Source organism: Lissotriton helveticus, chromosome 11 (genome assembly GCF_964261635.1).
Source record: "Lissotriton helveticus chromosome 11, aLisHel1.1, whole genome shotgun sequence".
Classification (NCBI taxonomy): Eukaryota; Metazoa; Chordata; class Amphibia; order Caudata; family Salamandridae; genus Lissotriton; species Lissotriton helveticus.
In genome coordinates this window covers 729,497,747-729,509,980 of record NC_136072.1, presented here as the reverse complement: position 1 = coordinate 729,509,980, position 12,234 = coordinate 729,497,747, and the positions used below count along the sequence as shown (strand labels likewise).

Genomic DNA, 12,234 nt, shown 5'->3' with positions numbered 1-12,234 from the left:
ATCTTTATAAATATGAAAAGTTCTTTTCTCTGAGCTTCCCTGTCATCTTCAATATGTTTTATGAAGAGGTGGATCTCTACAGAGTTTGGTATTTTGTTGGCAGGCTTATATGGCTTCTTCCTGCAAAGCCCCTTTTTGTCGAAGTTGTCTTTAAGTTCACCTTCCTAAACAGGAAGCTCTGTCTTCGTAACATATGATCAGTGGTGAAGAGGAATTCTTCGATCACAGTGTATTTAAGCTATTATCATATCTGTTGCCAAAAATATTCACATGCCCAAGGAAGATGCAGTTAATAGACAAGGCAACTATAGACATCAACATTTCCTAGAGGTTCCTGTTAAGCCTCAGCCTGTCAGTCACACAGGCACCTGCTGACGTTCAACATCCTAGTGAGCCTACACTTACTTTATTGCACTCTCATATTGTTTCCTGACCAGCAGGGAATCATACCTTCTTGTCTAGGAATTGATGGTGTAACTATATTGTTGCAATTACTGTCTTGTATTGAGATGCATTAAGCATTGCACTGCAAACGTAGTTTGTTTTTATTGGCCTGCAAAGTTTTGAAATATGTACGACACTTCCTGCAATCATATGTACAATAATGACTGATTTTTCAAAGATTAAGATTGACAGTCTGTTGAGCTCTTGCAGAGCATGCGTTTAGAAGCTCCTCAGAAAGCCAGACTCCTGCTAGTGCCTAAACTGCAAGCAAATAAGATAGACAAACCATGGTCCGCCCTTGTTGGTTTGTACATAAGAGATGAAGATGCTGTGTGCTATTTCTCGAGTAACATTGACAGACTAGAAATAGTTCCATTGACAATGTGAAGATCCTCCCTACTCTTTGATGAATCATGACCTTTATTGTGTTAGCCATTTGAAACGTGGCTCTTCCTGATCGATGTTACCCAAATTCAATGGACCATTCCATACCCACATTAGTAGGCGATAAAGAACGCGAACAAATAGGCAAGGTGACTGGTTGCGCATTTGAAGGATGTCTCTAATGCAAGCCTTTCTTATTCCAGGTGGTACTGTCAACAACTGTCAGTGTTGATGGCCACGTGTTGGCCGTGTCCGACAACATGTTCGTCCACAACAACTCTAAGCATGGTCGGAGGGCGAGACGACTTGATCCGTCTGAAGGTACGGACCCTTGTCTGGAGTATGGTACGCACCTACACATTTCTTTTCTTTTCTTTTCTTACTGCTTTTTGGGGTTTATTTTGGAGGCCAGTGGGGTGGGTGGAGAATGTTTTTCTTTTGGGGGCTATGGATGCAAGTTGAGGAGATTGACATTTTTCATTCTATAAAGTATTCTGACATCTATCTATAGTATGCGCAATTCTTTACTCCATTAACTTATGTTAACATTTACTCTTGCTTGCTTTAAGTTTGATTTAGTTTAGCGGCTGCAATCTTGGGTCATTTATAATAAGAGTTTACTGCAGCAAATATTTTGAAATACCATGTGAGTTACAATGCCAACCTTTATGTAAGGTACGAGTGAATATTACAGCTAGAGCAGGTGCAGTGAGATAATACTGGAACATTTTTTACTGGCATCCTGTGTATTAGCCTCAGACCTCCAGGGATCAATTTGCTATTTTGTTTTAAGAATACAGTCTGTGCCAGAAGAGGAGGCTTTTGAGGAACGCTAAGCCTACTTACACATCTGTGTACTCTTAAAACAGAATTGAAGAGGTCTCCAGCTTTACCCTTGCATTCTTAGGGCCCGTTTACGATGCGGGTAGGAAGGACTCCGACCGTCGGAGCCCCCTTTCCCGCATCGTAATCACAGGTTCAGATTCCCTTCCGATCAAGTAATTTCAATGGGCTTGGTTGGAAGGGAATCCGAATCCGTCTTCTGAATGGCTTACAACGGGCTTGGAAAGTCGTCCCGTCATTCGGAAAGCCCGCAGTAATCCCCCAGCTGGCTCTTTCTGGGTGAGGGATTACAATGGTTTCCCACTGCCTTTTTGTGCTGGCCTTTCCGGCACAAAAGGCATTGGGAGACAGCTTTGGGGGCCCCCAGCAGGGCCTCTATGGGTGCAAAGACGCCAAACGCGACCTAGGGGGCACCTATGGTGCCCCTCCCGTTGATCCCTGCACCCGGTGGCAGGTACCTTGAGGTGCCCGTCATGGGGTGCAGGGATGATCTGCAGCCCTGCTTATTGCAGAACGATGCTGGACAGACTCTGGTCCATCCGGCATCGTAATCATATTACAGTCATAGTCATAGTCATAGTGTTTTTATTGTATGATTATTTAAAATCTTTACAATATTTACAAGCAATAAGAAATGTACAACAACAAAGTTTAAAATACAAGTTAAAAAATTGTCATTAAATCTAATGGTTATCTAACGGTAGTCTTTACGGTTGTCATGGGCCTCGTTCAACGATATTGAGTCCAATTATTTTGCTTTAGTCTTTGTGAGTTCATTTGCCTGTTCCTTTTCTTGTATCTGTTTTAATGCCATGGACATGAACTTGATTCCCCGACATGTAAGAATGGGGGAAACGCCACTTAGCCACCGTATAACCGCCTGTCTGCAGGTCCGGATTTTCAGTATGTTGAAAATTCCCCGAAGATATCTTATTCTTAGGCCTTGCAGTGTTGGACATACACATAATATGTGGGCCACTGTTTCGTTCTTATCTCCACATAGTCTGCAGTTGGCACTGTCTGTTTTGCGTTTCCAGGAAGGCATTAAGTCTTTTGTAAAATGCGACCCCATACGGTACGGTATGTAAGTTTTTTTTAGATATTGACAATAGTGTTGGGCTAGAAAAGCTTGCGGTTTTTGGGTGGAATATGTATTGATTACTGTCCACGCGTGTCTCCGTTTGCTTAGGGTGTTTTTGTCTGTAAGCAAGGAGATCTTTTTTGCTGATCCGTTTGCAATTTTGCAAAACTGCTTGTGGTCAATGTTTTTGTTCCACACCTCGTGAAGTCCAAGGGTTGACAAGCTCTGGTTAAGGAATTCTCCCCAGTGGTTGGTGTTTGGCTTGTTTATTAGGAAGTTTATATCCTCCCAGCACATTTTATCCCAGGAGTCACTTGGTGCGAGACGGAGCTTATGACAAAGTTTTACGAATGTAGAATTTGACCTAATTACTTGATTTTGTAAAGCAAATTCTAGTCGAACTTGGGCAGCTGATGCTCCTTTTGGCAACCCAAAAACCACTTTATATATTTTATTTTGTAAGCTGTTTAAAATTGGTGATTCGCTCCCGAGCCATCCAATTAGACCATAAGACAAGGTTGGAATAATCTGGGCGGCCATGACTTTTAATAAGTGGGTGTAGTTTGGACCGCCCACTGTCTTGTGCAATTGTCTATATGCATATATTAGTGATTGCGCTTTTCCTCTTAGTACCTGGATGTGCTTATTTTTTTTATTACCGCTCTCGATGGTCATCCCCAGATATTTGTACGAATCCTGTTCTTCGAGTGGAGATTTGTTGGTTGTCCATGTATATTTAAGTTTCTTTCCCTCCAGGATTCGCAGCACTTTAGTTTTGTTTTTATTCAACTCCAGATTTTCCTCTGATAGGTACGTAACCAGCGTGTTCACTAGACGTTGCAGCCCGACTGGTGTTTTACTAAGTAAGACAATATCGTCGGCATACTGCATTATGGGAACGGGAGTTTTTCCTAATTTTGGTGCGTGGCTTTCTATTGCCTCAATTTTTCTTCCGATATCAGCAAGTTATAAATTAAAGAGGCTGCGAGCGAGGACGCAGCCTTGTTTAAGTCCGTCCTGTGTTTCGATTTTGTTGGTCAGGCTGCAACCGTTTCCTTGTTTAACCCTGGCCCATGTGTCACTGTAAAGTGTAGATATTGCACTTATTAGATATTCCGGCATCTCCCACTCTCTTAGCTTGCTCCACAGCCTGGGCCTGCTAACATGGTCGAAAGCTGATTTTATATCGACGAAACAGGCATATAAATTGTGTTTTCTTTTTTTGGCCTTGTCTGTTAATAAGCAAAGGGTGACCAGATTGGTAGTTGTCCCCATCCCTGTCCTGAATCCGATTTGAAACCGTGGGATTATTTTTCTTAAGGTTTACCAGTCCTGCAGCTCTTTCAACAGGCAAGATGCATACAACTTGGCTTCTACATCTATTAAGGAAATTAAACGGTAGTTTCCAGGCTCTTTCCGGTTCCCTTTCTTGTGAATTGGGTGGATGATGTTTCCTCTCCAAGTTTCCGGAAGCGTTCCTTTTTTTAAGATGTCGTTAAAAAGTGTGGTTAGGAGGTTGGCCCAGAAGTCCGTGTCTGATTTGTAGACTGCGGTTGGAATACCGTTTGGCCCCGGGGCCCCCTCTGATTTTAATTTCTGTATTAGTCTTTTTATTTGTGCGTGTGTTATCCTAGATTCTTCTTGGGTAGGGTTTGATTCTATTGTGACGATATCGTGTGGATTTAAACTAGAGTCCTCATCCTCCATTGGTCTCCCTTGTTCTTTTTTTCTGGTTCTTTGGGGTTCTTTTTTTAAATAAAGATCTTTCACATGTGACTCCCATTCCGTGTTGCTGATCCCGGGGTCCTGTTGTAATGTGGGTCCCATGTTTAGTTCGTTAATAATTGCCCAGAACTTTCTGGGGGATGCTTTTTTTGTCGAGATCAGTAACTTTGTCCATACTTGTTATTTGTATTGTCCTTTTGCTGCCCACAGTTTTTTTCGGTATTCCTTTCTCATGATTCTAAGATCTGCGATGTTTGTGTGTTGGTTCTTTACTGCCAATCGCTGGGCCCTGGCTAGTTTCTTTTTTTCTTGTTTTAAATCCTTATTGAACCAGGGCACTGGTTTTCTTGTGTGGTCTTTGTTTCTTCTTGGGTGGATGGAATGGTTTTCTATTAGTACCTCTAATAAATTTTCCCAAAGTTTTATTGGCTCGCCGTTGTCAAAACTCCCATGTTGGCGCATGAAAGTGGTGGCCATGATCATAATGTTTTGAGTGTCCTCGCCCTCCATTTTAATTTCCGTAAGTTACATTTTTCAGTTTCTTGAATTAGTTGTCTCATTCTCTCGGCTCTGGGGACGATAATGTCAAGCCTGAAAATTTGCGGAAAGTGGTCACTTTCAGGGCGCTGAGCTATTGTGTAATCCACAATTGCGGTTGTTAGGTTCGATGATACCAGTGTGAAGTCCAGTACTGATTTAACACTGCCGCTCGCATAGGTGATGCACGGTTTGTTGCTCTTTAGTATTGTTAGGCCCATTTTTTCTATGTTCCTTCGAATATTTTGGGTGGTTGCAACTGCTGCCCTTTTTACTCTGTACGAACTTGACGTGTTTGTGGTAAGTAAATTTTGATTAAAGTCTCCTGAAATTATCATGGGCATATTACGATGCCGGATGGCAGCTATCCCAAACCTTTCTGAATTAATAAACATGTTATGTCTCCGTTGTTTCTGCCGGTAGATTGTTCTCCACGTTTACTACAATTTTCTGTGCAAATATATTTCTTAATGTTGGCCTTGAGCCTCCACCCATTCAGTCGCCTGCAGTGAGCTCTTCCAACCTTAAAATAAGTCCACACATCGAAAGCAAATTAAAAATATATACACACAATTTTACACGTTCAACACTTTTAAATTGAGTGCTTGTAAAAACTGATCTTAAATTAAATACATAAAATTTATTTTATAATAAAAATCAATCATCAAAGATAGAGAAGTACGTGCATACCTAAATCCATTTAAATAAAATATATCTGTTCAATGCATCTTTCTAATAGACACTAACGTGAGACGCCTTAACATATTATTTTTCCATCCCTTTTGTATTAAAATGAACACATATTAATATGCACAAATGCAACCATTGCATCTTAAAATAAACACATGTTTCTATTACATCTTAATAAATACATGCAGACAATATATCATAAATTTAACGTATCTTAAACTAAAGACATAGATTGGATACATATTAAAGGAAACGCATCTTAAAGTAAGTGGATTTACCCAAAGCATCGTAAAATAAATACCCATATATAATCTATCTTAAATCACACATACCCAAAAGATATATCCTAAAATACATATATATGAAAAAAAGCAATGCATTTAATGTATATTAAAATGTATACCGGTATGCAATGCAACTTATAATAAATTCATGTACCACTACATGATAAAAGAAACAAACATTCAGTACATCCTAAAAGAAATTCATATCTTCAATTAATTTTACGTGCGTACAAAAAGAAATGTGTGTATGTGAATCATCTTAAAATAAGAACTCATTGCTTTTATGGTAAACGCAAGCACGTGTATCATTACATACATGCATTCAACCACATCCAATGCATTTTAAAATAAATATACACATCCAATGCATCTTAAAATGAGTGTATGCATTCTGTACAATTTAAAGGGAAGGCGTTCACTCAAGGGACTTTAAAATAAGCATTCAGTATTTCTCAAAGTATACTCATGCACCGGTGCCTTTTAAAATAAGCACATGTATTTCTCTCAAAGTGACTATTTACTGCACCCAGCTTTTAGGTGCCTGAATCTGTAATAAAAGTAGTGGGATGTAGCACCTAATCAGGAACATTATTTCTTCCTCAAATCCTATGGATCTTAGATTTGGAAATACAAGTGATAGAATTATGTTTTTTTTAGGGTTTTCCACTGAAGTGACGTGTGCAATTCCCCCTACAAGCCATGCTTCTGAAAAGTAATTCGCACAAAATACACCAGGGAAAATCTTGCAAAATGTACACAAAGGGCACCCTCATCCATCACCTTTATTGGGTGTCTCCAAAGTTGCTCGGCGGATATCTTTTAGTAATCTCGCCCAAAACATCTTGCAATCTAGCGACTGGTTCAGACTCTATGGAGATGCCGGGGGCTAAATAATGTATAGCACTCTAAGGTTTTGCGTTTATATGGCAGTCACCTGCAGGGCTCTATCAAGGAGGATTGGGTGATCTGTTCCAGAGCTACCTGAGCAGACAAATTCTGATGCATAATGCAACAATTTCAGTAATCAATTCAGCATACTGGTTTCTCCACTTACGTTTGTAGGTCTTAAACATGTTTAAAAGAGTTATACCGGGTTCAGATGTGTGCTGAGGCAGAGGTTGCATGACGTGGACATGGGTTGCTTAATGTGATCATAGTTTCAATGCTTGAGCTGCGGTTGCACAACATCAGCTAAGGATACATGATATGGGTGGAGGATATATGGCTTTGGTTCAGGTTATGGGCTTGAGTTCAAGTTCGTATACAGCATGAGGCATGGCTGAGCAACATCAGTGTGTGTTGCACAGTTTAATCCTCGGCTCTGTAACTTAAGCTTAGTATGACAAGAACTGTGACTTGAGCCTATGTTTCAAGACCTGAGACCATGGTGTATGACATCAGCCGAGGTCGCATCCCTAGAACCTAGGTTCTGTAACTTGGCCCGGGTTGTAATACTTAATTCAGGTTCTATAACTTGACTCAAATTATGACTTCAGCCTCGGTTTCACTATCAGAGCCAGGAATTCACTGTTTGAACCTGCACTACCTAGCCCCAGTCAGGTTCATATGGTGTGGGCCCAGGAACATAGCTTGAGTATGAATTATGTGGATTTAGGCTAATTTATCTAGTCTGTGTTGGCAGGCTTAACATTACTTCGTCCTTATTTACATTACTTGAGACACTATCCTATACTATCTTACTTTTGCCAGGTGCCTGGCGTGTGCCCTGGTTACATACATGGCTCTGGAAAGCCTAGCTGGAGCACAGATTACCTGGTTTGAGCAACATATGCAAGTTTTGAGCCCATGTAACATGACTTAAGACGAGCCCCCTGCTTTGAATCTAGGTTACAGGCAGGATCTAGGCGTGAGTGTTCCTTTCAGAAATGGGCAAGACATGAGCCCCTCACTTTGAGGTCAGGTGGTTTACAAATTGATTTACCATCTTTAATTTCAGAAGTATGGTGATACAGCCAGCTCATCCTGGTGATACACTGTGTGATCTTGGACATTCCCTAATGTACAGTAATGAATGAAGTGATAATACAACAGGCACCTCCAAATGGGTCACTTGCTGTGAAGGTCACATGCAAGGACAATATTAGTTGCTCTCAAAGCATGATGGGCAAGCACCCTCACCAATGAATCTTTACGTACTCTGCCTATTTTGTGAATAAGCTAAGACGGCAGAGAACCTTGCAGCGGTCCTCCACCCGCCGCGCCTCCCAAACAAATGTACGCCAAAGACCTCTTAACGCTGATACACATAGGCCAGGCTTTTATTACATTATGAGATCTTGTTACCCTGCCCTCTCATTTTTTTCTTTTTCCTGTGCTTGGCCTGTATCAACCCAAAGAAGAATTAATGAACTGGAATAAAATGATTGAATCTGTAAAGAATTTGCAGCCGTGTTAATTTCCCCCAGCGGGCAGCGAAAAAGCGAAGGGAAGAAAATCCCAAGATTCTGCGCTCCTGCGAGGCGGTCCAGCTTTTCTCCCTTCCCCTTTTCCCTGGACTGATTGGATGTGATTGACTGGCTGCTCAAAGTAGGCGCATGTTTTTGGAGCCCCGCCAAAGTTCTCCTCCAACTCTGACCCTGTCAGCATCCTGCACTGCTTGATGGATTGGCTTTGGAGAGGCCTGCAAAACCACATTGGGTTCCTGGTGTGATGTGAAGTCCAGAGCCCTGCACATATGGAAGAAAAGACTTGTCGCACGGTTAACCAAATCCATCAGAAAAAAGAAAAAAAATCCTAATCACTTTTTGGGGGGAAGCGTTAAATAAAAGCAAACCCATTAGTATCTATTTAATAATGAGGTCGCCGAGGAAGGCCCTGCCAGAGCAGCTTGTTTCCTGTACCATGCTGAGCGATTGACTAACCAAAATACCTTAATGACAAAGTTTTCAAAACACTTTCTGCAGGCTCCATTAGGCTCCCACACTACCTTGCACTGTTGTGGGTCTCTCGCGGCCTGAATGATGCTGGGTGCCAGGGAAGGAAAGGCAAGCAATTAAGAGAACTTGGAGCCAAAAGTTAATTCTGATTTTCTGGAGTACTTTTCAAGGTCGGACGAGCTGGAGGGTCAAAATGTTGAAAAGGAGTCGCCTAGAGCTACATTGCATTTAATTCCTGATTCTTTTCCCGCCTTTCTGCAGCCACCCCCTGCATCAAAGCCATCAGCCCCAGCGAGGGCTGGACAACGGGCGGAGCCATGGTCATCATAATCGGGGACAACTTCTTCGATGGCCTGCAGGTTGTGTTTGGGACCATGCTGGTGTGGAGCGAGGTAGGCCTCTGCTTGTTTTATTCTGCTGCTCTCTGCCTGCTGCTGCTGTGAGGGTGAATGAACACAAGCTGTGCTATTCAACTTGAACTCCATGTACTGCCCTAAAAAAGCCCGGTTGTCCATTTAAAGAATATTTGATGTAGCACGGTTATGTTTGAGATATCTTGTTAAGCAAGACAATTAGCCTGATGCACGTCTTTACTAGCTGAGATGGCTAGCACGTTATTGCTGTTACTCGCGGAGCTTTCTTGCATTTAAGAAACCCAAGCTCCAATATTATCGAACCGTCATTTTTTTATTGTGTTAATGTTTTCTTGATTCAAAGTGTATATTTCTATGCTAATGGTTAAGTGATTGTTTGACTCATGGAAAAAAAACTACATCTAACGCAACACTGAGAAACCTCGGTAGGATATTGCCTCGTTGATAGTGATCAGATGGCGAAAACCTTATTCAGCGTAGCTCAGGTAGTTAATAGGGCACTGAGAGTTTATTTAAGTAGTTAATTCTTTTTGTGCAACTCTTCCACCGAGTTGGAATGAAACTCTACCACTGGGATACATTATTCTATTTGAGAGCTGTTCACTAGGTAGTTCAATTGAGTACACTATTCTGATAACCGAGTTGACCTCTGCCGTCATTCAGATGGATAAGGCGGTTAATACCCTACTGATGATGTTCAGTTTCCTTAGCACTTTTAAGCAGTAATCCATTGAGCTGCCTAAGTCGAATTATGCCTCATGAAGACAGCTGTGGTGGCTAATAATTTTTTCAGAAGGTTAAGTCGATTAATGCCCATCGAAATGGTTTAGCTGATGATTGTCATAGATCTACTAAGACCTTACAGAGATAACTAAGGTATCCGAGGTTCCATTGGACTAATGCCACATTGAGATGGCTTAGCTGACTAACACACCTTTATGAGCGCTCACTTGTGTAATGCCTATTTTAAATTACTAGCTAATCCCCTTTAAGACTGCTTAGCTTCCTAGTGTAGTATTTAATTGACTAGATCCCTCATTGGAATGGCTCAGTTGACTATTGCCTACCTTACTATAATGGCTATAGCCACATTGAAACAACTCAGCTTAAGCGCGCAGTCAACCCACTCCCTTTTAACATTGGTTCATTGACTAATGACCCTTTGAGATTACTTCATTGCATGATATCCAACGAAGTTGACCAGTACCCCTATTGAGATAGCTTAGCTGACTAGTACCATAGTAGAGTCTGAATACCAACTAATGCACCATTGAGGTAGCTCTCAGTTGACTGAATCTGCACTTTAATTTGTTATGCAAAATAGCTCAGTTGGGCTATATACACACTGACAAGGCTCAGTTGACTAATTCCCCATTGCTAATTTCTCAGTAGATTAATGCCCTGTTAAGATAGCTCATTCGATTTCTGCCTTGCTGCAATCACACAGTTGACTAGTGTCACCCTAAGACTGCTCAACTATTTAAAACTCCAGCTGTAAGAGATGCTCAAAATGAGTGTTAAGCACTAGTTTGTCTGTTGTTGTCGCTAGAATGGTGAAGTGACTTGGGACCACGTCTTCCCAACTGGGCAGCACTTACCTTGGCAGCTTTTCTCCTGAGAGAAACGTAACTCAAAACCAAATCTGTTATGCACAGTGCTACTAATTATTGACTAAAAAATGAATCTTGAGAGAAAAATGTAGAGAGTGCTTTGCTGCAATGGAGCCTGAAACAAAGGTCTCAATGGAGGACAGGCCTAGCGCTAAACCAAGAGATTTAGTGAATCTGAAAGCCAGGTTGGGCTGGGGCGGTGAGGAATCTCTAGATTTTTGTTAAGGCCTGTCTGCTGTGAGCCTCCTTGATCCAGGTTACCCAACAGCCGCCAATGCAAATCTAGTGCATGCTTAACAGTTGTGGTGATTAAATGTTATCCGTCACCAGCCATAGCATTTGTTGGGGGACCTGCTTAGGTACTGCCTTAAGTCTTGTTGAATGTGGGTGAATTGGCAATATCCAGAAATTATAAATAAAGGAAGAAATCATGACACAGTTTCTCTTTCCTGCGCTTCCCAGCTTATAACGCCCCATGCAATCCGGGTCCAGACTCCTCCTCGACACATTCCAGGCGTGGTGGAAGTCACACTGTCGTACAAATCCAAGCAGTTCTGCAAAGGAGCGCCTGGGAGATTCATCTACACAGGTAGGTGGACACTGCCATCCTGCAATGTTGGGGTGAGGCTCATGGGGTAGTGGATGACACCTGATCAGGTAGCAGTGTAATCATGGGGCAAGATGCAGGTAAGGGTTCTGAACTCTCAACGAGGAAGTCAATAACTCACCGGCTAGATTGTGTGCCACCTCCTTGTCCTGAAAATTAGTCAGTTACGCATTGGAAAAGCTCTGCGGCTTCAGTCCTTGGTGGGCCTGATGAGAGTGGTGTTACTACACCTGGTTACAGTTTGGATTTAGAGCAGATTAATCGGGTGGATATGATCAACTGAACGCTTCCTGGGATTCTTACCTGCCATCCGTGAGGAGCCAGACTCGTGCTGTGTGCTTCCCTGCATTTCCTGCATTCCCTGCAACTGTTCGCGACACCCGCTCCGTGGGTGCCGCTCACCGCCTTCTTGCCCCGTCCTCCCTGGTGTGAGCGGCTCCACAGTCGGTGGAGAGCAACGCGCTCCCAGGTTGAGGCTAAATTCAGCAGATTGTGCGTGTAGCCTACCGGGGGACTGCGAGGTCCAGCAGCCTCAGCTGCACACAGCTGCTGCCTCTTCCCCCGGCGGCCACGCCCCCAGCCTCCGCATTTAACACCGCCTGGGTTTTCTGGCTGACTGGCGCTTCCTGGGATTCTTACCTGCCATCCGTGAGGAGCCAGACTCGTGCTGTGTGCTTCCCTGCATTTCCTGCATTCCCTGCAACTGTTCGCGACACCCGCTCCGCGGGTGCCGCTCACCGCCTTCTTGCCCCGTCCTC

At 42.6% G+C, this 12,234-nt stretch overlaps 1 protein-coding gene across 3 annotated transcripts in view; it reads left to right on the top strand.

The window, feature by feature from the left end:
* Window positions 1-12,234, top strand: part of EBF2 (EBF transcription factor 2) — a 215,674-nt gene that overhangs the window by 172,029 nt on the left and 31,411 nt on the right. For 2 of the 3 annotated variants that reach the window (XM_078666607.1, XM_078666608.1), the window contains exons 8-10: window positions 1,032-1,173; window positions 9,147-9,277; window positions 11,332-11,458. In XM_078666607.1, the coding sequence (XP_078522733.1) occupies window positions 1,032-1,173; window positions 9,147-9,277; window positions 11,332-11,458 (400 nt within the window). The remainder of the gene's footprint in view (window positions 1-1,031; window positions 1,174-9,146; window positions 9,278-11,331; window positions 11,459-12,234) is intronic. The other variant, XM_078666609.1, reaches the window with a different exon arrangement.